General features: G+C 35.9%; 4 protein-coding genes across 5 annotated transcripts; 1 reads left to right on the top strand and 3 right to left on the bottom strand.

Annotated features, from left to right (window-relative positions):
• Nucleotides 1-39: 39 nt before the first annotated feature.
• LOC149737553 (uncharacterized) lies at nt 40-6910 on the bottom strand. The gene is made up of 9 exons (XM_089873777.1): nt 5874-6910; nt 5421-5557; nt 4721-4929; nt 3491-3915; nt 3211-3263; nt 2708-2824; nt 2175-2281; nt 1816-1925; nt 40-1256 (listed from the first exon to the last, which is right to left on the bottom strand). Exons 1-9 carry the CDS (start codon nt 6261-6263, stop codon nt 825-827), a joined length of 1980 nt encoding a protein of 659 aa, XP_089729903.1. The 5' UTR covers nt 6264-6910; the 3' UTR covers nt 40-824.
• Nucleotides 6911-9736: 2826 nt separating this feature from the next.
• Nucleotides 9737-14538, bottom strand: LOC149737552 (xylosyl- and glucuronyltransferase LARGE2s-like). Its single transcript, XM_089873776.1, has one exon. It carries the CDS (start codon nt 12685-12687, stop codon nt 10639-10641), a length of 2049 nt encoding a protein of 682 aa, XP_089729902.1. The 5' UTR covers nt 12688-14538; the 3' UTR covers nt 9737-10638.
• Nucleotides 14539-14661: 123 nt separating this feature from the next.
• Nucleotides 14662-20134, bottom strand: LOC149737551 (succinate-semialdehyde dehydrogenase, mitochondrial-like). 2 transcript variants are annotated; one of them, XM_089873785.1, is made up of 10 exons: nt 19568-20132; nt 19226-19309; nt 18778-18948; nt 18309-18425; nt 17873-18016; nt 17488-17631; nt 16544-16702; nt 15949-16118; nt 15508-15566; nt 14662-15039 (listed from the first exon to the last, which is right to left on the bottom strand). In XM_089873785.1, exons 1-10 carry the CDS (start codon nt 19964-19966, stop codon nt 14837-14839), a joined length of 1650 nt encoding a protein of 549 aa, XP_089729911.1. In that variant the 5' UTR covers nt 19967-20132; the 3' UTR covers nt 14662-14836. The 2 variants fall into 2 exon arrangements, with proteins under 2 accessions (XP_089729911.1, XP_089729912.1); XM_089873786.1 differs by lacking the exon at nt 17873-18016 and having other exon boundaries at nt 19568-20134.
• A 1374-nt stretch (nt 20135-21508) lies between these two features.
• LOC149737550 (succinate-semialdehyde dehydrogenase, mitochondrial-like) lies at nt 21509-26879 on the top strand. The gene is made up of 10 exons (XM_089873787.1): nt 21509-22248; nt 22653-22736; nt 23101-23271; nt 23474-23590; nt 23897-24040; nt 24365-24508; nt 24901-25059; nt 25569-25735; nt 25967-26025; nt 26357-26879. The coding sequence occupies exons 1-10, from the start codon at nt 21907-21909 to the stop codon at nt 26557-26559; spliced, it is 1590 nt and encodes a 529-aa protein (XP_089729913.1). The 5' UTR covers nt 21509-21906; the 3' UTR covers nt 26560-26879.
• The last annotated feature ends 290 nt before the right edge of the window (nt 26880-27169 follow it).

The raw sequence follows: 27169 nt of genomic DNA, 5'->3' as shown, positions 1-27169 counted from the left end.
CAGTATCCGGTCACATGAGTAACAAGACATGCCTGAAACTTTGTCAGAACATTTTATTTATTTTCGTTGTATGTTGCACGAACGACAAGGAGAGGTTGCGGCCGACTTGTGGAAGAGTAAGAGAGCAAAAACTTAATGAAAGTGCACGCAAAATATACGATGTCCCTCAGCAAGTTAATACGTTAATATTAAACATAGAGATGATAAGTTATTATACTGAATATAAAAGAGATAATAAGTTATTTACAAAATATCACTTGAAACACCCAAAACATGAACAAAACACAAGTACAAATATGAACAAAACATTGGATGAGATAAGAAAGTGATCAAGTTAACGTTTAATTTTTTTTAATCTTTTTTTTACCATGTCACATCCCTGTCTCAATTACCGTGGTTCTTATTTGTAACTGCACCATCCTTTATGTCTTTAACATAGATACTTCTTTACAAACAACCTAAATGCTTTTATTTATTAAGGGAGATTTAAGATATTCACGGTGGGCATAAAATACCTCAATGGACTTAAATTGTTTGCAATATATAAAAATAATCTTAGCGTTTATAAAATATTTGTAAAAAAAATTGTCAGCAAGAAAGGACTTTGAAATATATATTCAAATTTGGTCGTCGGAGCATTTATAATCGTGGTAATTCGTTAGAGCTTTTCTAACAAAGAATATAAAACATTGCCTAAATTCATTTTCACAAGAAGTAGAAGAAGCATTTATATCTTTGAATAAAGCACTTTATTTATAAGTTCCAAAACAATAACTTATTAAAGTCAACAAAAGGTAATTGCACATGTTTAAATATAAATTAGTTCAGTGTTTGCGAAACTTTCTGGTTAGTCTTGAAAGTGAAATTCTAAAGGAGCCTGACGGACTGCTGTTGCTGCCATGCGTGGAATTGTCTGAGTCAGAATTACTTTGTATTTCAGCACTTTGTGTGGAAATAGGAGGGGTCAGGCAACCATTTCTTTTAGATTTCGAAGTTGCCTTTGCATTTAGGGAAGCATGTCGTGTTATAGATGAATTTGGTACAGATAACGGGCCTGTTGGGGGATTGTTTTTGATTGACAGGCTTGTTGTTTCATTGGAATATTTAACAAATGGTGTTTGTGTTGCATGTACAGGTGGTATGTTGAAATTAGACAATTCTCTTTCAGATATTTCCACTTCACCAATGCTGGGGGTTATATTATTACAAGTTGGTGGCGTATTGCTTGTCACTTGTCGCTCACTGAATTCGAAGTGCTGGAAAAAAAAAAGTTTAGTAACCAGTACATGCTATAAAGCATAATTCATAATGTTATAATATATGCTATAATGTATAATTATATAAAAACATCCCATGCTAAATGAATATATCGGCGCCGTGGCAAAGTGGTTAGTGCGCCTGCCTCTTACCCAGAGGTAATGGGTTCAAGGCTCGTTGCTGCTACCATTGTTGGCGTATGTGTCTTTGGGCAAGACACTTAACGGCAATTGCACCAACGCAGTGGTCACTAATGGGTTGTCTAAATTATCAGCCATACATAAAATAATGAAAAAATAAATACCCACAAAGTAACATACATGGTAACTCTTAAGCTGGTATGTGGTGTTAAACCCATGTGATACCGACTGTCATTTTCCAGCCACGCTAGGATAAAGCAAGTTACATTTCATTCCCCATTTAAAATGACATAAATTCATCTATTTTTCTTATTTGACGTATGTAAAAATCAAACTAAATATTCCCAGTATAAAAATAACATGGAAGTCCAACACTTCGAAAGTAATTCTATAAATAAAATGACATTTTGTTACTCACAGACACTCTTAGGGGACTATTTTCAGCTGGTGGTATAACTATTGGAGAAAATCTTTCTTCACTTGTTTGTGAGATTTGAATTGTGTTCATAGCATTGCTTGTGAATGAAGCTGTAAATTAGTGAAGTTGGAAAAGAATTTTCACACTTTCTACTAAAAGCATCACTTGTTTTAAAAAAAAATAAAAATTACAAACAATATTTTAAATTTAATTTATACAAAACAATTTTTCATAGAATAAAGGTAGTTTGGAATTTCCATGTAAACAGTTGCCCCATACTCAAACAACAGGAAGTAATATAACAACACAATCAGCCCACACAAGCTTCAGGAACTAAGGATTACTAAATGTATTCTCACAGCACGAGGCGTTGGGAAGTGACGCATGTTGAGCAGCGTCGAGATACGTTGCTCTGTCGCAACATACTGCATCATCAACTTCAGTCGGTTGACGAGCTCCATTAGAACTGCGGACAAAGCAAAGCGTGATGAATGACGTGATTCGTAAAACTTGCACAATGCTCGTGATGTGACAGCCAAGGATTAGTGTTACGAGCCATATATGCTAAGAACGGAAACTCCAACTTGGTCTATATAAAATTTCCCACTTATGCAGCCTAAGTTAAATTCCCATGTCAACAATATGCAACATAAACTTACGTCAAAAATTAGGTTTCCCAGGTATACAATGGAAACAGTTGCATCATAATTGAATAGATAAATAAAACCAATGAATGAACACATAAATGTAATACATTCACCCTCACATGGCGGGCAACGGCAGTCGCCATAACACAGGTGTTTTGTTTTATACACCTAGTACCCCTTGTTCTATACACCTCATATCAAACAGCTTATGCTAAGTTAAATACAACATATTAAAACACAATTACTTTCTTGTGATGCTGACCATTCGATGATATTCTGTTGGAGATGATGCACCATTATCCACTGAAGATGGCGGAGTGTCACAATGTTCCCGGGGCGTCCGTGAACCTCGCAACTGGGAACTAAATTTATATATTCAGGTTTCAAGTAACAAATAATTGTAGTAATTAACGTGATATGCCAGGGGCCGCGCCTTGGAGGTTGGGTACTGGCAATGTATGCTCGCACTGTGAGAGGATAAATGTTGGAGGCTCTGACACTGTTGTAGGCAAATGTGTCCCCCGGCAAGTCAATCACCAAACGAAAATTGCTCATATTCAGTGGTCACTCCAGGGCCAAATTGTTATTGAAACAAAAGATAAACCGAAAACAATCGCCCACTAAAAGTTACACCGGTAGTATGACAAGTATTAATGTCGGTTCATGCGAGGTCAATAAGTTACATTTATTCATTTATAAACCAAGTATTGAATTTTAAACATTTTAACATTTTATTAATTCTACATACCTGAATGCAGAGATTGGTTGTTCAGATGATTGTGGCTGTTTGTTCAACACTTGCTACAATGAAATATAAATAAATAATATTAGTGCCACCCATTTTTTTTATTATGCTTTAAAAATTTAATAACTCGAAATAAAAATAATACTAGTGTTACTAAAATATAATTTTTATTTTGCTTTTATTTTTATTAAAATTTTTATTATGCTTTTAAATTAAATCACTTGAGACAGATAAATAATACTAGTAACACCATTTTTTTATTATGCTTAAAAAATTAAATTACCTGAATATATCCCCCTGATAGCTCAGTTGCTTGGTGATTGGCCTCCCTTTGTGGGGAAGGTGTTCTTCTAGGGTGATTATAATCCATGGTGAATGGGGGTGAGTAGGGGGGTGGGTTAGATGGGAGAATTATCGTGCTTAGATAATGCTCCGGATTGTCACTTAGTTGGGGCCGGCAAAGGTTAACGCGAGGGTCATTATGAGATAAATATCGTTTCATTTCTGGGTCAGATGAAGTGTTTCTTATTGGTGAGTATGACTTTAACCTTTCTTTGCGTTGCGGGTTTAGTGTTCCCCAGCTTGTTAGACTGTCAAAGTTTTGTGGCTTGTGGGTTTCTACAACAGCGTGGACAGTTGGATCTTGCTTGCTTACTGACTTGAATGAGTTGGAGAAATTTCCAGAATTTAGAACGGGAAAAGGCATGCCTGGAAACAGGAAATACAATCAGTTTATACAACCTAATGCATTGCTTCCTTGAATCGAAAGCAGGCATGACATGGCATGGTTTTATTATATTTAAAACATCCACTAATCAGGGAAGTAATATTAAGTTGAGAAGGATGCAACCAGAAATAAGTTACGTCACCGCATGTTTTTACTGAGTCATGCAGATACCACGAGTTTAAAACAACAGTGCATGTAAATGCAAACACCACGCACACACTACTTAGTATAATAGTATACGTTGCTTTAACTAACACATGGTATGTTATGTACTAGTTATATAATATAAAACATCAATTACAAATAAACATATTATTGACACCAGTATGTTGTACATTCACGACTTGTATATTGATTGTAGAAACATTGGAACACAACAAAGAGTCAAAAAGCTATTTACAGAACAAATGTCATATGCCTGGCACCAACAGTTTATATATTATTGAAAGCCACTTATTGATAAACTGTTGCCATTGTGGCCATGTGTGTGTGTGTGTGTCTTTAGGCAAGCTATTTCATGGTAATTATTCAAACCTGGCGGTCCCTTATTATTTGTCTAAATTTTTAGTCAAACTTTTAAAAGATCAAAAAAATCAGTCACCCACAAAGATACATATATGTCAACTAGTAATTGGTGTATATTCAACAAAACACCTTTGTTAGTGGGGTAGATTCCATTTGAAGAAGAGACTGATGATGACATTTAGGCCAAATATATATACTGTTTATTAAATAATCTTATTAGATTTAATTTAACCCATAAAACACAGTTACTGTAGTAAATACCTTGAAATGCTTTCGAAATTTTATTCTGAAAGAATCTACTTGACTGAAATATTGGCGTAAGTGTTTGTAAATCAAGTGGGAGGTCATGTGACTTTAACATGAGGTCCATCACCACAACAACCACGCTGTATCGCTTGTGCTGGTTCTGCAACATATCCTGAATCGCCATATCTGTCTTGAACTTCAACCAAAAGTTTGAAATGAAGCTCCTGCATTGTCAATCACAGTTATTTGTTTGTATAAACAGAAAGTAATAAAGTAGGTTGGGGTAAGATGGTTCATGTTTTTATTTTATCGTGCCATTTGGTAGTAAACAAAGACTATTAAGAGAATTGTATAACCGTCTCCCCACAAATCTAAGAGTGTTGTTAATTGTTAAACACAAGAGAAATGGGGTTTTACGTGCTATTCACCTTACCCCAAATTACAATATATTAAAATCCATAGTACATACTAGAACTAATAAAAAAAAACACTTTAAAGATAGACTATATTACGCTGTAGAAAGTGTATTACTTTTTCTAGGTTTTTTAAAATAACCCATAAGTGATCACTGGCTAAGTGCTAATAACACTCCGGTCCACAATGATAAGAGTTTTAAGCTTTCAACCTAGCATACATTGATTACAATGTAAGTTGTCTAACCAGTATACTACTGAGCTGTCAGAAAACAAACACATTGTGATGTTCATATTCATACCTGGTAACAACAATACAGGTATATTTGCACGTCTTGAATGCACTTTCCAGAAACGTACTCTGAGCCCCTCCAGAAGGACAATCTTTCGCAAAATCAAATATTCGCAATTGTTGAGGTTCGATTGCTTTTCTTAACTCCTAGAAAACATAGTCTTTATTTTATATATGACTTTTACCTTTACAAATATTGTAATTTTACATGGACAGGAAATTACATGTTACCCTAATTATTAAAACAGAGGACATTATACTTTTTGGTGTATGGCTGTCAATTTTGAGAACCCAATAGTGACCACTGGATCAATTGCTATTAGGTGTATTCCCCAAGGACACATGCCCACAACGACAATGGTAGCAGTTTCCATCCTCGAAGACCATAATTCTGGGCTAGAGAGCAAACCTCTTTGCCCCTGCACCAATTTAAAACAAATAACATGTTAATAAAAAACCTTACCTCAGCTTGATAGTAGTCTGTGTCCGGATCATAAATAAGAAGCACATCGTGCTGAAAGCCAACGTCACCACTACTTGGCTCAGCAGAGCGGTACGAAGAGACAGATGAGGGAATACCGAAATCATGTTTATCCTGTTTGTATGAATACGATGGGAAATTGCCTTTTTCATCAGAATAAAAATCTTCATGACTAAATCCTTTGCTGGTAAACTGCTGTTTGTATTTCTCTTCTGAATTAGGTCTGCCATTCATAAAGCTGGAGCTTGTATTCAACATATGAATGTTTGTACTAGGTGGTAATGAGAAATAATCCTCTCTGTGTTTACCAACGCTGTGGTACGGGCTGGGAAATGTTGAAGAATGCTGGCTCCCAACGCCTGAGTCTGCCATTTTTATTTAAAACAACAGAGAAAATACTAAAGCTGGTCAACAATGAAACAATCAAACAACATATCAATTATATATGTATATATATATATGTATATATGTAGAGTAAAGGATATCTTTATGGTTATTTTTCCCCAGTAATTTTAAAGAATCTTTAACATTTGGTTCTTTAAGTTCACAAGTCAAACAGTTGTCTAAAGATCTCTTTCATAATTATAATACACTTGACGGCACACGGCAACAACATTTATTTATATTTATCCAGTTTAACTAAAAACTCTGTCCTGTTTTAGTTCGTAAATATAAAAATAGTCTAAGTGAATTCTATGTTTTAACCTTGACGCAGCGAAACCACGGCGCAACCCTGCACTAAACCTGATAAACCGGTAATTCCAAGCAGCAACTAACCCTAGCTTAGTTCTTCGTCGAGCAATGACTAAATATCTTCCAGTGACGTCATTGTGTTTTTTCTTATTTAGTATCCGATGATGGGGAACTCCCGGCTACGGGAGAAAAAGCGAAATAAGATAATGCGAAATCGAGAGGAAATTATCAACAATTACATTTGGGTATCGTAAAGGCCATCGTCTGGGTCAATGTGTTTTTGAATAGTACAGTACTGTTATTAATTTAACATTTTCAAAAATGATCATTAAATATTGGGGTGCTAGTGAGGAATCCTCCCCCCTTGCCTATAGAAAAAACGAGAAACTAAAAAAAGAAAAAAGAAAATCATTAGACCGTAACGGTATTTCCCCATAAAAATCATATATTAGTAAATATATCATATATTATTAAATATCCCGGGTTATGGTACACCTGCAGCAGCAATCTTGGTGTCGTTGGAAAGAAGAAGCGACACTTCAATTACGTATCAAAAAATATATTAAATAATCAAAGTACTTTTGGTTATGTGGGCCGTCAAAGTTGACCCGCGATAAAATACAAAAATCGTTAATAAAAATTTTTTTTAGTCTCTCGTTTTTTCTATAGGCAAGGGGGGAGGATTCCTCACTAGCACCAACATTGGTAATAGGTTCGAAATCGTTCAGTTATATAATAAATATATTTTTGATATTTCGGGCACAAATTACTGCGTTCATCGATACATTACCTTAAAAAAACAACATCACTTTTCCGATAACAACATTTCAACTCTTTTATAGTCGTTACTTTTTATATATTTGCGCTGAGTACACAAAGCAATCGGGAACATTCACCGAGCAAATATATTTAGGCCTTGACGTAGGCTAAACTGCGTAGGGAATAATGTTTGTGCCCATAAGCTATATGTGGTTTGTTATAACCGAGGCTAGTATTGGCCAAAGTTAGGTTAAATCTTATAATGTTATTTAACTGGTGGTCATTTAGATTTTATAGAAAGATAAGTGTAGAGAAAATGGCATTTTTAACGATACAGTGGTCATGTTTATCAGGCCACTTATGCTGTGCTGTTACAAATGGTTATCAACATCTAATGGAAGAACCGATTCAAATTGCTACAAAACATCATCTAAAACTGGACAACGACAGCAACCCTGGGACTTTATCCTACCGAGGAACTGTGAAATCTTACGCGAGATCTTTCTCGTTGGAAAACACTATAAAGTTGAAAGATTGTAACTTCACGGTGAACTTGCTGAATCTTCTTTCACAGCGAGGCTGGGAATTTATGTCGGAGTGCAGTAATATAAACGGTTGGTCAAAGATCACACTCAAATACCCTGGAGGGTCACTGCCGCCTCAGTTGCCACAATAAGAATAAAGGACAAACTTTTGGGCTGGGTTTTAACATGTACATTGTACATCAGTCTACGCGATGTCTTGAACTTGCTTGTCTCCGCCATGTGTTTGCTTAACAGGCAGCATTTTATTTATGTAACCATTAGGAATGCGCCGAGCCCGAGCTTAAAAGCTCGTGCCCGAGTGCTCTTTGTTTAGCGCCGAGCGTTGTGCTATTGATATAATGTTTAACGCGCAAAGTGAAAAAAGTGCAGGGATTAAAAGATAACTAGATTAGTCAACATAGCTTTTCTTTATTATTCGTTCGTTTAAAACTTTTTCTCTGGATAGTAACTAATCGCAACATCAGCGAATGTGCCGCTATCGAATTTCAGCGGTATACACAAGCGGCAAGAGCCCAATGTTGCATATCTGATATTTAATAAAAATCCGTAAATTCTTTAACTAGTTTATATTTACATAATAAAAACTGATGCCACAATTATAATTTTTTTTTATGAATTCTACGTTTTGCAACACTGGGAATTACGAAACGAGTCGTCTCTTACGCCTAGACCGCGTGTTGTGTATGGTGTTTTTTCGACTATACAGAAACGTATTCTCGTACGCCTTTCTTCTTGATCACGTCATAAGTGCTTTGGCTCGCGCTCGTGTCGAGCTTTTCGTTGAAGCTCGAGCTTTTATAACTTTAGCACATCCCAAGTAACCAGTATTCATTCAGACCGTTTTTTATATCATCGCGAACTATAAAGTGTTAACAAATATTTTTCGTATTTATCAATACGTTTTTCTTTGTATAACGCTTAAATCAATTAATGGTTGACCGTGCCCTTATTCTTATGTCCAATGCCACGCTGGGGAACTGCATCCACGTATAAATTAAATCGATTACACATCTTCTTATGGACAAAGGAAATATCATATAAGAAGATTAGTACCGCTATTTACAGAGTACAAATCGGGAACCGTTTTCGCGTGTATTTTATCAAGTCTTTAGTTTAAATAAAAGCATTCTCATTCTTGACGTTACGAATGTTATTTGCGTTAAATACAAAAGGGAAAAGGCCTCTTAAAGTAAGATGAACCATGTTTATACTCTCCTTTATTGTCCCAGTTGTTCGTAAACAAAGAATATTTACAGAGTTTTATAACCGTATCTACGTAAATGTTGTTAAAATTACGATTAGGAAATCATGGGCTAGTGGTGTCCACCCATACTACCACACAGTACTTCTTTACTACTGCGTAGATACGATATGTCAGAAAACAACAAGGTTTAAGTTGCGTTTATTAATGAACCGTATATTCAGCTGCCTGGTTTATTTCAGCGTCCTAATTTCTTATCTATGAGTGAAACAATTAGAACCGAGTGCCTTCATAAGTACTCGGTCCGGCCAGCTGCAGCTGCGACATAAAAGAATCAATCTGCCACTTACGACACTTATTTAAGGAACTAATGAACTAAAGGCGTCATAGGCACCCAAGATTATCAATCATGGCGATTCGATGGTCTGGGAATTACGTTACAGCCAACGGTGGATAAATGTACCATTTTACCCCGGCGTGACGCGACAGTTGTATAGGTCTAACATGGGTGTTCTGTTTTATACACCCTGGAAACGCCTACACTTGCAGCGGCTACAGGAACCAAACACGTATCCTCCGGGCTAGGCGTGCTGACGGACGATTAATCAAACCAAACGAAAATAAATTCCACATTATAACACAAAAGCAACATTGTGGAACTGTGTGTATTATTTCTCCGTGTAAAATACATTTCCAGAAAGTGTCCAAGTACTATAACATTAAACTTATATACTTGCAGTATACCATGTGCAAATTGTCAACAATGATATGAAACTATGGTGTTAGTGGAAGTGGGTGTAAGTATGCAAGTAAATAAGCACAACTACAGAATTAAATGCAATAAAGAGTAAAACGTTGCTTAAAACAATATATTCAAAGAGTCCACAGTGTAAGAAAATGCAACTGATGTAATATAACTTGATTATTCGTCTGCGAAAATCAATTACGGTAATGGTAATTTACAGTATAGCTTTTAAATTGTCATTTTGCCAATAACAATTAGAATTTTAATAGACTAATATATCAAAATGCCAATACTTGATTGATTAAAATAGTATGAAAGTTTGTGCTGCACAAATACACAAAAAGTTGCAATAAAAACTATACAAACTTGAGGTATATGAGCACAATAAGTACAAGCACCAAATAACTTGGTAACAACAAAACATAACTCACACAAGGATTAAATTGTTCATACTTAGCTACATATAAAAGATTGGGTCGTGTGTAATAAAGATGATTGTTTAACATTTCGGTAAGCACAGAAAATATAAAACGCAATAAAATAAGAATGTACAACAATATACAACGCTGTAAGTAACCTTTACTAGCACTGTAGATTATCAGTTTCCCAATACAATAAAACTATCAAATATTTAAATATAATGTAATTTTTTTGGGGTTGTATCCAGGAACAGGAATTGAATATATAAAATGGAATCTGTCTCTATGTGGAAACTTCTTTATGTGACATGTATTTTTTTAATAAGTTGGATGTGTGCTACAATAAAGCATGGTTTTTCTTATCTTATTTTTTACAAAGTTTTGATTAGGTAAAATATTTAGACATACCAGTGGTTTTGTGATATTTTGAACGTAGCTTTTCATAAAAAGCTTCTTTTGCAATGTTCAAGCACTCCCGATAGCTTGGGGATGATCTGAACTTTGATAAATCTACACTGGGAGCATGAGGTATGTGGATAATGAAACCAAATGGCAAGACAACAAATTGATAACCTGCAGCATCAAGCTCAATTATATGCGAGATTTTGTTCCAACCAAACCCAATAAAAGCTTGATCATATAGGGGCAAGTTTTGCTTTTTTACAACAACATATGGTTCAAAATTGGTCTCCCACCGAACTGGGTACGCTTCTTTTGCTGTTTTCCATCGGGAGAAGTTGGTAGCAGCATGTCCTTGCGGCCACATATATGAACGAAAAGATGTAAAAACCCCTCGATCTATTTGTTTATGAAGAACAGATTTTGTCTGTGGCACTTTAAACTTGTACCAGAAGCTTTCAAATGCAGGCACAATGTATGCAGTTTTTGGTGACTTTGCGTGTTCGGCCAGATAACTTGTGAGGTAGGTGAATAAGCCTGGCATGGGAACAAAATCAACATCGTAGAGGAAAACATGATCTGTGACAGCTTGTTTAAGTGCAACGTTACGTAATAAGTTTATTGGGTAAACAGCATGGTTTGAGTTCTTGTACACAATGTGATATCCAATGTTGGTTCTATCCATAAGAACAGGTGACAGTTTGACAAAATCAACAAGAGTTTGTGCTTCTGCATCTGTAGTAAAAAATGCAGCACTAATTGGCCCTTCCCAGTGTTTGCACATTGCTTCAAACACTGTAAGTCTGTCAATCGTAAGATGAACAATAATGCTGACATCTGTTGCAGAATTAGAATGGTAGTCAAATGGTAGGTAAAATATATGAGTTCTATGCAGACTTGCTGCAGATGAAATTAAATCTGAGCACATATCGAAATCAGTGTCATCCAAGCTCTGATAAATTTCCGGATCATCAGTTGAGCATGTGATTCGTGGGTGGCGTAGAAATGCCCCGTTTATTTCTGTAAATGTACGAAAAACATCAGTTAAAGACTTGATATTTTCATCATGCCGATTATTTTGCTTTCTTCTTGTATTCCAGTGAATTACTTTAACTTCATGTTTATGTTGTTTGTAGCATAGATCCATACGCATATGGTCGGACAATTGTAGGTTCCAATAGCAAGGAAGAACATGCAGAAGGCTTGCGTTGTGGCTCAGAACGGAGTTTATAATATCTTGATCAGCAAGTGCTGTACTTAAGAAATGCTTCAAATCAGTTTGAGCAACCTCTTTCCACTTGCTTTGCCATTCTATTGCCCTAAGTTTCATGCAATCCAACAATATTAATCCAGTGTTAAACCCACGACCAATAGCTGGCCATGGTGTGTAGTTTTCCCATAATGTTCCAAGATACCAGTCAGACTGGTTTTCCACAAGACCAATGGCCTCATTTTCACCAAATTTATCAAAGTACTGCCATATTTCGGTGACATCATGTGCAAAAATTAGGTCTGTGTCAAGCACAATAATTTTACCCACATTTGCAGGCAGGACAGTTAGTATTGTGAGCTTCATTAGCCCATAGACTCCAGAATAATGTTTGTTTGGTATCCACGAAACTTCATCTATAAAATCAGATGCTTGATAGAATGAAACAACAAAATGAGGAATATCCCATGTTTGAAACAAATTCCGTAAAATAGTTCTAGACACTCCATTCACTATGAAGTGCACATGTAATTTGCTGGTACGGTAAAACAGCAGTGACTTAATCAAAGTCACAACCTGCCTGCTTGCAGTGTAACCAGCGCATACAATGCATATATGTACCGTTGTACAGTCCTTTTTTGCTATGTATGCAGCTGTTTCAGTATTTCTTGGGGCATGGCGAACTTTGTTACGTTCAACAATTGCTTCTTTGTTTTGATAATTAATATTGAATGAACGACTCTTGAAATAAAACCGACATATGGTAGCAATGAAAACAAATATACAAATACTTATCAAGATCTTATGCTTGTGGTTTTTACGCATGCTCCTGTAAGACTAATATATACAATACATGGGACTATACAAAGAAGGCGGAAATTTTTTTCCGCTAGAGGCGGTAATTATTTAAATTAAAAAATACGGAAAAACGAACAAAACAGCACTACAAATTGTTAATAAGTGTAAAACAAATTAATTAAATAATAAAAATACCTTTCTAAATACATAAAACACTAGTAAGAACATATTTCCCACATTAGGTCGGTTATATACGCTCTTTCGTTATGTTTATTGTCGTCGGGTCTGTGGTGTAGCGGTTTGCGTGCGGTCGTAAACTCTCTTTGTTCCATTTTTACCGGGTTCGAGTCCCGCACAGTGGAATACTTTTTTATATTTTTTTAAAGTTTTTTTTGTTTGACGAGTTTGGGGTTAGGAGTTAGGGGTTAGGGATTAGTGTTAGGGGTTAGGGGTTAGGGGTTAGGGGTTAGGGGTTAGGGGTTTATATCTTATGTGTATAAACCGTGAAACTAACTGCTCCCCATAAAATAGAGAAACGAATTTGTCATCGCTTCCTAGCGGAAAAAATTTTCCGTCTTCTCTGTATAGCTCCATGTATATACAATAGTTTAAACGTTTTTTTGAGTCAATATAAAAACACGTTATGTTATGTTCTGGTTTATACCAGAGTCCGTATATGGTGCTAGTAAAGAATCTCCCCCCCCCCTGTTTGCTAACAACCAACCCTTATAACCACAAACACCTAACCTTTATAACCTCTGACCTCTGTTGCCCTAACCATTAACCACCAACCTCTAACACCACCAGCACCAGCTTATTCTGCTATGTACCGGAGGATTCTTCACTAGCGCCCGCCGACTTCATACAATAAATCTGTTGCGGAGCTTGATTATATCATAGTCTCCGCACCAACCAGGCTGATCTAGAGATGGCATAACTATAGCAGCGCAAGAATGCAAGACGACTGAGGTGTCCCTAAAATACGCGCGAACAGCTCAATAAAAAAGTAAACAGTGGTCCCCTAAGAAGTGTTTTCGACACAAACTCCCGTGTCTTCTGAATTACCTTGTAAATAGAGCTGAGTACGTGGTAAATACTAAAGCACCAAGTCTAAGCTGTTCACACAACTTTATTATGTATAGCAATAGCTTATTCATATATATATTAGCAAAAAAAAACATGTTCATTCAAAAGGGTTTGGTCAGCTGTAACTTTGATTTTACTGCCTTACTTGCCTATTACCATATTTGTTCTGTACTGTATGTTCAATTCTAATACAATTTAAAATATGACACTCTGCATGGTGATTGTACCAAAAAAGTCACAAGCGCATTGATTTTAAATGCAATCTTTCGGTTTTGACCAGATTAACTACACTACTACAGTACACTCACCCTGGTATGGTAACACTCTTTTATGTCAGCTTTACCCACAGAAATAAAAAAGAATAGAACGCGCATCTCTAATGTCGGTAAAGGAGAGAGCATGATACACTTTCTCTTTTTCACGACTCGTTCCCGTTTACTATAGTAGTCAATGGAAGCCAGGGCGTTTAATGTAGTTTTTTTTCGTTTTTTGACTTAATTTAAGTTTATAGGGAAAAATAACTATTTCCAAACATATATATATTTCTAACAAACTGTTTGTTTGAACGTTATTAATTAAATTTATAAAATAATTAATTTTCCTAAACAAGCGCTAAAGTGTAAGCATTATCCTACCAAAAACTAAACTGGCCTAATAAACTGGAATAGTTAGTGTAGTTTTTGAAATAAACGGCTAAAACCTCCTGAAATCACTGTGCGCCTATCTTTTACAATGGAAACCAAGCGAAATGGGGACGGAGTTGGCAGTCACGTGAATAGAAAAAAGAATATATCACGGTTTTGGGCAGTTGCGCGTTCTACTCTTTTTTATTTCTGTGGCTTTACCTCATCTGTAACACCACTCAATAACACAATATCAAGTAAAACAATATAACTTGAAAAACAGAGACACATAAAAAATGATGAAGGGTTGTATTACAGCAGCATGGAATTAATGATTTATTCGACATGACGAATAAGACAGTTCATTTACAGACTACATGAATAATTCATAGAAAACATATTAAATCGAAGCGCAATGTAATCTACAACACCTAATGTCAAACATTATAAGCGCATGAACATGACATTTACACCCCCCAACACATGTACTTCATCTCTGTAAATTCATCGAGCGCAAACTGGGAGCCTTCTCGTCCCAGACCTGACTCTTTGACGCCACCAAACGGTGCTTCTGCTGTGCTCATTAAACCCTCGTTAATCCCAACCATTCCAACCTCCAATTTTTCGGCCACACGCCAACATTGAGCTACGTCATTGCTGAAGAAATATCCTGGAAAGCAGTTTGGATAGTTAGTTTTCAAATGCACCCATATACATTGCCTCTGTGGCAATTCAAAACAGCAAATTGTTTGAAGAACATTTAAATCAAATTATTTAAAGCCAATATTTAAAAAAAAAGAATTCACAATCCCCAGTCAAACATTTGTTCACCCTAATTCGGTGACTAACACCTAACTTTTTTGTTGTCTGTATATTATGAATTATACTATCTTATATTTTAAAACCTTATTTATTCATATAGATGAAACATTCCTTGGCTATGCTTGTTTCTGTAAACACCTAACAGTATAGAAAAACTATTTCAAGGTACGAACTGTGGTGTAACAATACGATAATACTCATGTTTGAAAAATTTTGGGACATAGCACCCTAGGTACACGTAACATTATGGCGATGTTAACTTTTATAGTTATTCACATTTGTACGTAGCCAGTAAAAATTATACAAAATTTCCAACCTGCCAAGCCAACCCGAGAATCATTTGCCAAAGCTATCACCTCATCCTCTGTTTTAAACCTGTACCAAAAATAACATTAAAATTTGTTCGTCAACAGGAATCAGTGGTTGCGTGCTTGTTATGTAACTGAAGAATAACAGGTTCGAGCTAGATGATAATATCAATATGTATATGTGTGCTCGGGCAAGACACTTGGTAAACATTGTTGCAACTCGAAGTCACCAATGGGTTGTAGCACCTTGTCAACAAAACAGGCTAACTCTTGGCTAGATCTTACTTAGGTCGATTCTATTACTTCCACTACAAGGCATAACGTATATAATCTATCAACTGCTTATCCAGTATAAAAATTGTGTATTTCCGACCTTTTTATCAGACACCTGGCAAGAGTGTATCAGAGTTATCTGATTCTTATGCAGCAGTACTACAACTAGAACTTACTTAATGATCGCTGCTATTGGCCCAAAAGTTTCTTCATTGCAGCACTTCATGGCTGGTGTCACACCAGTGATTAAAGTAGGTTCATAGAATGTTCCACCAAGAGAACCTCGCTTTCCCCCGCAAACAACAGTCGCACCATTCTTGATTGCATCTTTTACCTGACTTTCAACCTACAATGAAAAGGATTTACAAAGTGATGTATTTTTAAATCCACCTTAGATTTTCTATTTATTCCTTTTTAACCTTGAGTATACATAAATTAAATAATGTAAAACCTAGTACACAAGTTACAACAAATTTATAAAAACACTATATAAACAGTCATATAATTCTCATATTCTTCCGTGTTGTAACTATAAATATATATAAATGAAATAATTCAAAATCTAATACGAAAGTTACAAAAAAAAACAATAAACTCATTGTATAAATAATCATATAAAAAAGTCATGTGTAAATTGTATTTTTTAATACTCTTATTAAAAACTTTCACATTAATACAAACAAATCAATAAAAACAATATATAAACAGTCGTATATATACAAGACATATAAAAGTTTTCTGTTTATTTTTATAATTCTATAAATTCACCACCTTTTCCAATGCTTTTTCATTAATAAGAGGCCCAAATGAGTTCGCCGGGTCCAAGGTATCTCCAAGTATAAGTTCCTTTTTCATTGCAGCAACGAGTTTTGAAACAAATTCATCGTGGACGGATTCTTGAACAAAGATACGGTTGGCGCAAACACAAGTCTGTGAATACAAACATTTATAAAAACTTTTATAAAACAAAAAAAAACATTTTGTATTTTTTAAAAAAGTTTATAACCAACACCTTTCACCAATAATTACCGCTGAAGGATAATGATTTATGAGGGTGGAAGTTTGAAAACGGGGCCAGAACAATTTAGAGCAACAAAAAAATTTTTCATTGAACTATTGCAATTTAGCTGTGTTTGCAGCTTAATCTATTTTACTTGCCCAAAAATAATCAACAAATTTAAAACCCTGTTAAGCTCATATCTTATTTTAATACAAGTAAAAAATGCATTTTTTTGCACTGATTAAACTTTAATGACCTCACACAGTATGTGAGTTAATAAGACTGCTAGATCAATACATCAATGAAATGTATTGATTTAAAGTCACAAGGGTTTTAAACTGAAAATTGGTAGCAGCTTCAACCAAAACAAAGCACAGCAACTCTGTATTTGTTTTTATGGAATCATTTTATTCCCTGTTAGTTTTTAAACCAACAAAATTTAAAATCAAAATGCCCCAAAGCCCATTATACTGTTGTAAAATGCAGAAATGTCTTGGTAATGAGAAAAAAAATGATTCTCAACAATGAATTGCTACTTCAATGCATAACTGATTTTAATAATTTGCACTGTTAATTCCTGTTGCAGATTGTATTCTACTCTATTCGGTTAAGGTTCGTAGGGCCCTGGAATTTAGGTCATATTCAGCCCATTACCACAACACCAAGACAGCAGGACTGCTATTTTTGAGTACAAAATGTTAATTCTCAGTCCTACCTGTCCCATGTAGCGAAACTTGCAAGCGATGGCGTTTGGAATAACTTTGTTCATATCAGCAGAATCAAACACGATGAATGGTGCAAGCCCACCAAGTTCCATAGATACTTTCTTCACAGTACTTGCTGCAAGTCCAAGCAAGATCTAGAAGTAATTAATATTTTACGGTTTTATTACTAACAAAATAAACAGTAAAAACTTATTCATTGCATATATAACTTATTCTCCCTTGCGCAGGGCAGTGATAGTTGTGACACAGATATTCTATTTCATACATCTCATGAGTTTTGCCCAAGGACACACACTCCCACAATGGTGGCAGCATTAGGTCTAGAACCTATTAACCTACATCATAACCACTGTATGCACTATTTTAATGTTGAACCTTCCCAGTTGCAGTAGATCCTGTAAAAGAAACAGCAGCCACATCAGGGTGTGTACAAATAACATTCCCTATCTCAGGTGCATGTTCCCGTGAAGAAGGAATGATGTTCAACACACCAGCAGGCAACCCTGCTTCTTCTCCAAGCTGCAAACAACTTTTGGTTTAGTAACAAAAAATCATCATGCTATACTGAAGACAATTTTTTAACTACATTTTTTGCAATTCTTTTTTTAAACTTAGCTCTTAAGTTTAAAAATTTTATGATATTATATGCTGTTGCTGCCACAAATATTGCACTTGTTTTCTGTTAAGTGTCTTTCACCCTTATAAAGACGACCTGTAAAGGACCTCGAAACATGGTTATGCAAATAAATACCATAAGATACATTTTAGAAGTTAATAATATCTGCACAAGAAAATATACAAATCATAATACCTTAGCAATTGCCAGTGCAGAAAAAGGAGTATCTTCTGCTGGTTTTAAAACCACAGTGCATCCTGCTGCTATTGCTGCACAAGCTTTCCTGGTGATCATACCAGCTGGGAAGTTCCACTACAAGAAGGAATGTTAATACATTTAACACATGACTGAATGTAACTCATTTATTACCAGGTAAGGGAAACGACAGTCATTATAACAGGGGTGTTCTGTTTCATACACCAAGTGCCCACTTTATAGGTACCGCATGTGTAAATTTGTGGGTAAAATTTTTGTGGGTGAAATAGTTACTTTATACCGTAAAGGTTGGAGCAACAACACTTTTACTCAAGTAGTTTATATTCCTTTTTATGTTTTTAATGATGACATTTTCTTGCTTATTCCCCTAACTCCATTGTTTTAATTGATTTGATCTGCTCTATCATATTCAAAGATATAATATATATTGTTAAATAAATCCCAATACCGGAGTAATCATTCCTGCAACACCAATCGGTTGCTTTATAGACATAAGCCTCTTGTTTGGGTGAGGGGTTGGTATGGTAGTTCCATAATTACGTTTTGCTTCTTCTGCTAACCACTCAACAAAGGAAGCTGCATAAGCTACTTCACCTATTGATTCCTTGATAGGTTTGCCCTGTGTGCAAATAAATGAATGGATTTATTTATTAATTAAATCCCTGTGTAGTGTGTTTAACAATGTTGTTACACTTCTTAGACCCCATACCCTGTTACGATGTATCACAAACTTTTATATGATTATTTATCTATTTTATTTTTTAATGAATGGCAGACAATTTAAACAAACAATGAAAAACCACAGGATTAGAGAAAATGCAATTAATTGCCTAGCCCATAATGGGCGCGCACACAATTTTATTAAAAGATAAAATTTAATTTTTCTTCTTACTTACATTTTCTTTGGTGATTAGTTCTGCTAGAGATTTCTGATTTTTCAAGATTAATTCAAACCATTTTTTGAGAATACTTGATCGTGCCTACAAAGCAATTAAAGTTAAACTAGCAAACACACATTACAGAGAAACAATAAACTTATACTAAAGTGGTCACTTAGGAATAAAAAATTTAGCTTTTTGTGAAAAGAAATATTTTTTTTTTTTCGCAGAATTCCCAAATGATATAACTTTTTAAGCAATTTTCTATTTTGACCTGTGGGTTTTTTTCTGAATTAGCAAAATTGCTCAGGGGAAAACCATACTGGACTACTTACAAAAATAAGGGTAACGTTTACTTACTTTAGCGCATGTGTTCTTCCAACTTTGAAATGCAACATGTGCGTGCTTGACTGTTGCTTCAGCCAATGCCTTGTCACAATCTGCTGCTCTTCCCACCACTTCCCCATTATAAGGATTCAACACTTCAAAACTGTCAGCCACACTTTCCCACTTTCCATTAATATAAGCTTTGTCAGTAATAAAAGACTCCATTTCACTTTTGCTTCGGTAACTCAAAAAGGTGAATGCAGGTTGTTTCAAAAATGTCTTAACGTCAGGCTGACTTGGCAAAATAGGTCGACTAGAGCATTGTACAAACAGTCTGTTTGCTCTGTTTGTTTGGATAGCCCGCCAACTTAGACTTGATGATAAAGCAATTTTCAATGTACAAGAGTTTACTTTTTGTTGAAAAACATTCATTCTTTTATTAATTGAAATCTATTGCAGGTTTTTATATTCCAAATTAAATGTTTTCTATTCTACATTACATGTATACATGTGAGCAGAAGTCTAGAATGATTAAAAGTAACTCGGACACTTATTGACAAATATAACAGGTTATCCATTTGGTGCTAGTGAAGAGTCCCCCCCACCTTATTTGCTAACCACTAACCCCCAACCACTTACCCCTACAAGTACTACCACCAACCCCCTAACACAGTTTCCACCAGCCTATTTTGCTTTGTACCACCGGTGGATTTCACTAATACCAACAATTTTATTATTTCATATTCTACACAGAAAAAATATTGACAATAAGTCAACAAACTGCAATAGTCTACTGCATCATAACAAAATTTGGCATCAAAAAGAATCCTGTTGTCTTTTAAGTCTTAGTTAAATAGTTTGAAAACCCTTTGCAGATAGTTATGCATTATGCTGTTGAATTGGTAACATGTAAAACATACCATACACTTTCGTAATCTTACTAACTTAACATAAATAGTTTATACATACAACAAAACTACACAACGTACATTTAAGTCGCTGTGATACATAAGTTAGAATAAGTAACTTGCCTGAAAAAGACACATGTGACGACTGATCTATTTCCACATGTGCGTCTTACCGAAATAATTTTTTTGCGTTTGTTTTTGAGTGTTGGTTGTTTTTATATTATTTTAAAACCGGTATTCCCCTATGGTGAAGATTCGTGTTTCCAGATGTGTGAAAAATGTTTGTAGGTTAAAATATGTCGAGTAACACGGGTGTATTGCAGTAGCAAGTTTAGAGTACAACATTATACTGTATTTTTCGCATTTAAATTAAATTTGCCAAACCAGCTTAATGACACGCATGGTAATTATACCAGGTTGGGGTAAGATAGTACATGAAATTTGAGGTCCTATGTCTTAACGGTTTCCCATCTTCCCCCACAGTATTATAAAATGTTTTATATTTTAGACGAAAATTAACATCAGTGTTTTGGTGTATCACTTTAAAAGGGTCTGTATTTTAACATAGTAGGGTTGGGAAAGATGGGACACCTTTAGCACTTATTATTCAAATATCCTGATCGTGTTTTAAACAACAACTACATTCTATGGGAGTTGTAGGAATACGGTTTTATATTTATTTGAATTTGGATACGTAAATATATAGTATATATACACATATATGGTAATTTGGCAGAAAACAATAAATGCTCTATAGCAAGTTGAAACACTAGCACAGTGACCTACAATTACACTTAGGCTAACAAATAGAGAATAATTTTGTTCGCAACTGTTTTGTCAAGTGGTGTATATTTATTAGTGTACGCCTGCACCGAAAACGTATCGAAACCGATTGGTGCTTTTCTGTGAACACTCGAGCATTTTGAAACATTTCCGTGTTTCGTCTCTCGTGTTTCATACAGTTTCATACTACAGTTACTTCGCGGGAATAAGCCGTCAGATGGTAGAGTAAGCTTACGCACTGCACAAAATAATGTTAGTTGGTTGTGTGGTCGGTGCAATGGTGCGTCGTCGTTTCGTAATGCGACCTCTTCGTGGTGTTAGTACTGTAGCCTTGGTTTAGACAATGATGCGCGAGTGATTAGCTCAGTAGTCTTATAAGAATAATTGTTTTAATGCAGCGACGAAAACGAAGGGCTGGTTCTGTAAGTGCTGTCGGAATTATGGCCTGTTTAAGCCAAAGGCGTTTACACAGCCAAGTGAAAATATATATAAAGTAAAATATCGTAAGCAAACTATACGTGCTTAATCGGTTTCTTACGTGACTAGTGCATAATAATAATTTGAATACTGTGCGTTTTTGATTGCATTAGATTAAAGCATTAAACAGGTAAATATCTTTTGTTTTTAACAATTGTGATTATAGCACATATTGTACCTCTACAGGAAGCAGTGTCGTCAAAAATGTCCTACTTGTGTGTTTTAAACAAAGCTAGCCAACGATTACTAACGATCAGCAAAGTTACTGAACACTCTTTGTTCGCAAAACATCCTGGTATACTCGGTAACCAAATATCGACTTCCGCTATCCACAAGCATGCGACAAACGACGTATTGCAACAAACGTATTTGGACAAAGCTTATATAAATGGAGAATGGTTGAAAGTCGGCAAAACATTTCCAGTGACGAACCCGTACAATGGTAAAATAGTTGGCCATGCAGCAGATTGCAACAAACAGCACGCCCAAGATGCTATAGAGGTTGCCAAGACAGCGTTTGGTTCATGGAAAGAAACTTGCTCAAAGGTATGTAAGCGTGCTCATGTTTACATGTTTCAAAATTTAATTTAAAAAATAATCGGACACAAAGTTATATACGTGGTAACTGGTAATTGGCACGAGGTTTACAACACCCGTACTATAATATATAACGACCGTCGTTGCCCCGCCATGGGAAGACAAACAACTTATAAATATAGTAGGGTGGGGGAAGACGGGACACCTTTTCATTTTGTTTTCTCGTCCGAATCGATAGAAAACAAAGAACATTTAATAAATTATGAAACAATATTCTCGCGACTTCCATGGACCGTTGTTAATGGTTTAAAACACGATCAGAAAGTTTGAATATTAAGTGGTAAAATTGTCCCGTCTTCCCCCGTCCTACTATATATTTCTTATTTTCCTATAACTGTTTTACTTTTTAATAGGAACGTGCAAAAATTCTTCTAAAATGGCATCAGTTAATATTATCCAGCAGTCAAAGATTGGCGGAACTTATTACGGTGGAAAATGTAAGTTAAACAAACACGACAATAGCTGCATGTACGAAAACACATTATATGACCTGAAGTAAAACTCTCATTAATATGGTTAATGTTTAACTTCTACCTTTGTGGACGTATAGCTGGTCCCTGAGCAAGAAACTTAACGGCTGTTTATTCAATCCAGTGATCACTTATGGGTTGTCTAAACTGTTAGACACACAATTGAAAATAACGATCATCCTCAAAGTTACATACGTGGTTACTGGTATAAAGCAGGTACGAGGTGTATGAAACAGCGCATCTTTGCTAAAGACTACCGTTGTTCCGTCACACGAGGATAAATAAGTTTCTTTCATTGATTCACTTATTTTACTCTATGTTCGAAACGCAGGGAAAACCGATAACCGAAGCGTTGACCGAAGTCGCCTTTGGTGCTACGTTTGTTGAGTGGTTAGCAGAAGAAGCAAAACGTAATTATGGAACTACCATACCAACCCCTCACCCAAACAAGAGACTTATGTCTATAAAGCAACCGATTGGTGTTGCAGGAATGATTACACCGGTATGTAAAATACAATACACATCACCCACGAAGTTACATAGATGCGGTAACTTGTAAGCGGGCACGAGGGGGTGTGTGAAACTATAATATACTGAAGTGTATTCTAAATGGTGAAACCGAACACATGTGCTGATAACGACCACTATGCTCCGCAACACAACTTCAATACCACAACTTTAATGTAAAACAGCTTCATTTATAGTGGAACTCACCGAACAGTATGATAACTCGAAAAGCTTGTTCTGCCATTGCCGCTGGCTGCACTGTCGTCCTCAAGCCTTCAGAAGAAACTCCTTTCTCTGCTCTCGCACTTGCAAAAGTAAGGTTAAAGTAAAACTATACAAATCACTTTTGGGGCAAATATATGGGCAAATTAGTGATCTTAAGGTAATTTTGGTTTAAAAGTTGTTCTTGCTAAACGTGTTAGTAGTCTTATGATATCCATGTTCTCTCGTTTTGCTGTTAATTCCCTTCGCGCTGTTTCAATACTACGATCTTCGCTATTTATCGTTTTCGACGAGATTTATGCAATTCATGTAACGTTAAAATAATTAGGATTTTAAAATAAATGGTCTGATTAAAAAACATAATTAGCGAGTATTTACCCACTCTCATTTGTTATCAGCTTGGGGAAGAAGCAGGTCTACCCCCTGGAGTTTTGAACATTGTCCCAACATCCCGGGAGCGCACCCCTGAGGTGGGAGAGGTTATTTGTACACATCCTGATGTGGCTGCTGTCTCATTTACTGGATCTACTGCAACTGGAAAGGTTGGGACTATGTAAACGTTGTAATGTTTAGCAATTAATATAGTAGCCTAAAAAATACATACGCTTCCCTCCTATAAAGTGCAAAATTGCAATGAATGTAGAGTAGGCTACTGTGGGATAAAATAAACACCGTTACAGAATATCCCATATATATTTTTTAAATATTAACCGCTTAGAGTCGTGAGCAATAAAAGAGAATATAAAAGCATGACCCATCATACCCGAACCTAACTATGAATGAATGAATAAATGCTACAGTAATATTTGTGTGATACTTAAACAGTACATACCCTGCATACAAAACAGCTTATTTCTCTTCTTCAGCATCTTCTTGAACTATCAGCAAGCACAGTGAAGAAGGTGTCCCTGGAGCTTGGGGGTTTAGCGCCCTTTATAATATTTGACTCTGCGGATATTGAAAAAGCAGTTCAAGGAGTTATTGCCAGTAAATTCCGTTATATGGGACAGGTTGGTTGACCTTTTCTTTACTAAAGTTTTATGAAGAAGGTGGTTTAAAATTGTTTAATTTGTACAAACACTTTGGATTACAAGGCTCGTATGCATGTTACCATGGGCATATGTGTTCTTAGGTATAAGACAAATAACGGCAATTGCTTCAATCCAGTAACCCTTATTCTGTTTAAATTCTTAGAAATACAATAATATAATGAATGGAAATCCCAAAAATAATCACCAACAAAGTTACACACGTGCTGGTAACTCGGAAGCGGGCACGAGGTGTATGAAATGGAACTTCTGTGTCATAACGACTGTCGCTGCTCGCCACGCAAAAATAAATTAATTACATTCATGCATTCATTTATTTATTCCATCATTACTAGTAAAATTACTGTTCACAGACTTGCGTTTGCGCCAATCGCATCTTCGTTCAAGAATCAATTCACGATGAATTTGTTTCAAAACTTGTTGCTGCAATGAAGAAGGAACTTATACTTGGGGACACGATGGACCCCAACGTGACAATAGGACCGCTTATCAACGAGAAGGCGGTGCAGAAGGTGGGGAGTCTTTCATTATTCAAAAGCAAAGGTTATAATAGAAAAATGTATCAAAACTAAAGAACTGCATCGTACCGAAAGATGCGGGGTTTGATGCCAGTTACTGTAACGATACTGATAGGCGTATGTGACATGGGCAGGATGTTTAGTATAGATATGAACTCAGTGGTCACTAAATAAGGTGTACCACCATGATCGTTGGGGTAACGGGCCAACTCTGGCCTAAATCTTCGGTCCCATGGCGTGGCGCGGGTCCCATGGCGTACCATCAGGTGCCGCGCTCAGGTCCCAAGTGGGTTCCAACTGTCACGCTGCTGGAGCTCATCCAGCACATAGAATAGAACGTGGAATTAATTAAGCAACCAACGAACTGTAAAAGTAGCAATTGACATTCCACAGCAGTTTTCAATACGGTTTACTCAGCAATTTATATGCTTCAAAATTACCTGTAGCATAAAAATCCTAACGTTAATTTTTTTGTTGATGAACAAGCGACACTGTATTTATAGGTTGAAAGTCATGTTGAAGATGCCGTTCGATTGGGCGCTAAAGTTGTTTACGGTGGAAAACGAGGGCCAACAAGCTTATTTTACGAACCGACACTTCTAACCAACATCAACGAACAAATGAAATGTTTAAATGAAGAAACATTTGGACCGGTTGCGCCGATAATGAAGTAACAGCATAAATGAATGAATGTAACTCATTTATCCTCACGTAGCGGCCAAGGACAGTCTTTATACCACAGGTGTTCGGTTTCATACACCTTTCACGACTTGATTGTGATGTTTTTATGAAGTAACAGAATCCCTTTATAACGGATTGCTTTTCTTGAAGCAAATAACTGCACGAATATGTCAAGTAGTTACGTGTGGTTTTCATTCTGTTAAATTTACTTTTCACCCAGGTTTAAAAGCGAAGAAGAGGTTTTAGATATGGCGAATGATACCCGTTTCGGTCTGGCAGGTTTGTAATTCTGAATTAGAAAATATTGGTTTGACGTAATATTATCGCTTGTCAATTAGGATATCTGGTATGCAGTACAGGTTGAAGTAAGATAGTTCAAGTATTTGGTCTTTTTTATAATCGTGTTTTGTGCGAGCAAAGGATATTTACAGAAATATATATCTTTGATCTTACGAAAAGAGCTTTGTTAATTATTATTAGTTAATGGGATATTACGTGTTAACTGTTTATTCATCCTAGTCAATATTTTTATTGTAGTAATTTCTTGTTCGGAGCGACAACGATGCTTTTTATAAAATTTATTTTTTAAAATGAGTTTATGAAATTGCAGGATACTTCTATAGTAACGACGTGGATCAGTGTTGGCGGGTGGCTGAGAAGTTAGAGGTTGGAATGGTGGGGATTAATGAAGGATTTGTAAACACAGCAGAAGCTCCGTTTGGTGGCGTCAAAGAGTCAGGGCTGGGACGAGAAGGCTCCCAGTTTGCGCTCGATGAATTTACAGAGATGAAGTACATGTGTTGGGGGGTGTAAATGCCAGCAGTCATGTCAACGCGCTGTTGCAATTATCATCTCATTATTGTAATATCAATATACAGTAGGTTGGGGTAAGATAGTCAGTGTTATCATTCCCCTCTATCGTCATATACCCAAATGTATATACCTATCATTGCATCACTAAGACAGCGTTGTAATTGGTAAAAACACTATTAGGAATATGGGATATTATGTGATAATGGTATCCACTTTACCCTGCAGTATTACATTGTAAATTCTTCATGCCTGTGTGCTTCAGTTCACAGAACTGCAATATGTGCACCGCAGTACGAGAAAATAAAACGACGAAGCTAAAACTCATGATGTTTCTTTGTCAACCGAGCCGACTAAGCAAACATCTAAAGTTAAATATTAACTCCAGGCGTTTTATAAAACGAGCGAGTGAACGAAATGGGATGACAAATATTTGTCACACTTGCAATGACAACGGAAAATTTTGAGTATTGTGGTAACTCAGTGAAGTGTTCCAGGAAAATTAGTCAGGTGCTTGTTAGTTTGGTTTCATAAATAAGGGGCAAGTGGACACGACAGCAACGTAAAGCATACATAAAGCTGGTTGTATAGTTGAAACGTTGTCAGCTTACAT

The sequence above is a fragment of the Ciona robusta genome, chromosome 3 (assembly GCF_009617815.1).
Source record: "Ciona robusta chromosome 3, ASM961781v2".
NCBI classification, from domain to species: domain Eukaryota; kingdom Metazoa; phylum Chordata; class Ascidiacea; order Phlebobranchia; family Cionidae; genus Ciona; species Ciona robusta.
The sequence above is the reverse complement of the archived record's forward strand: the minus strand, read 5'-3'. Positions and strand labels throughout refer to the sequence as shown.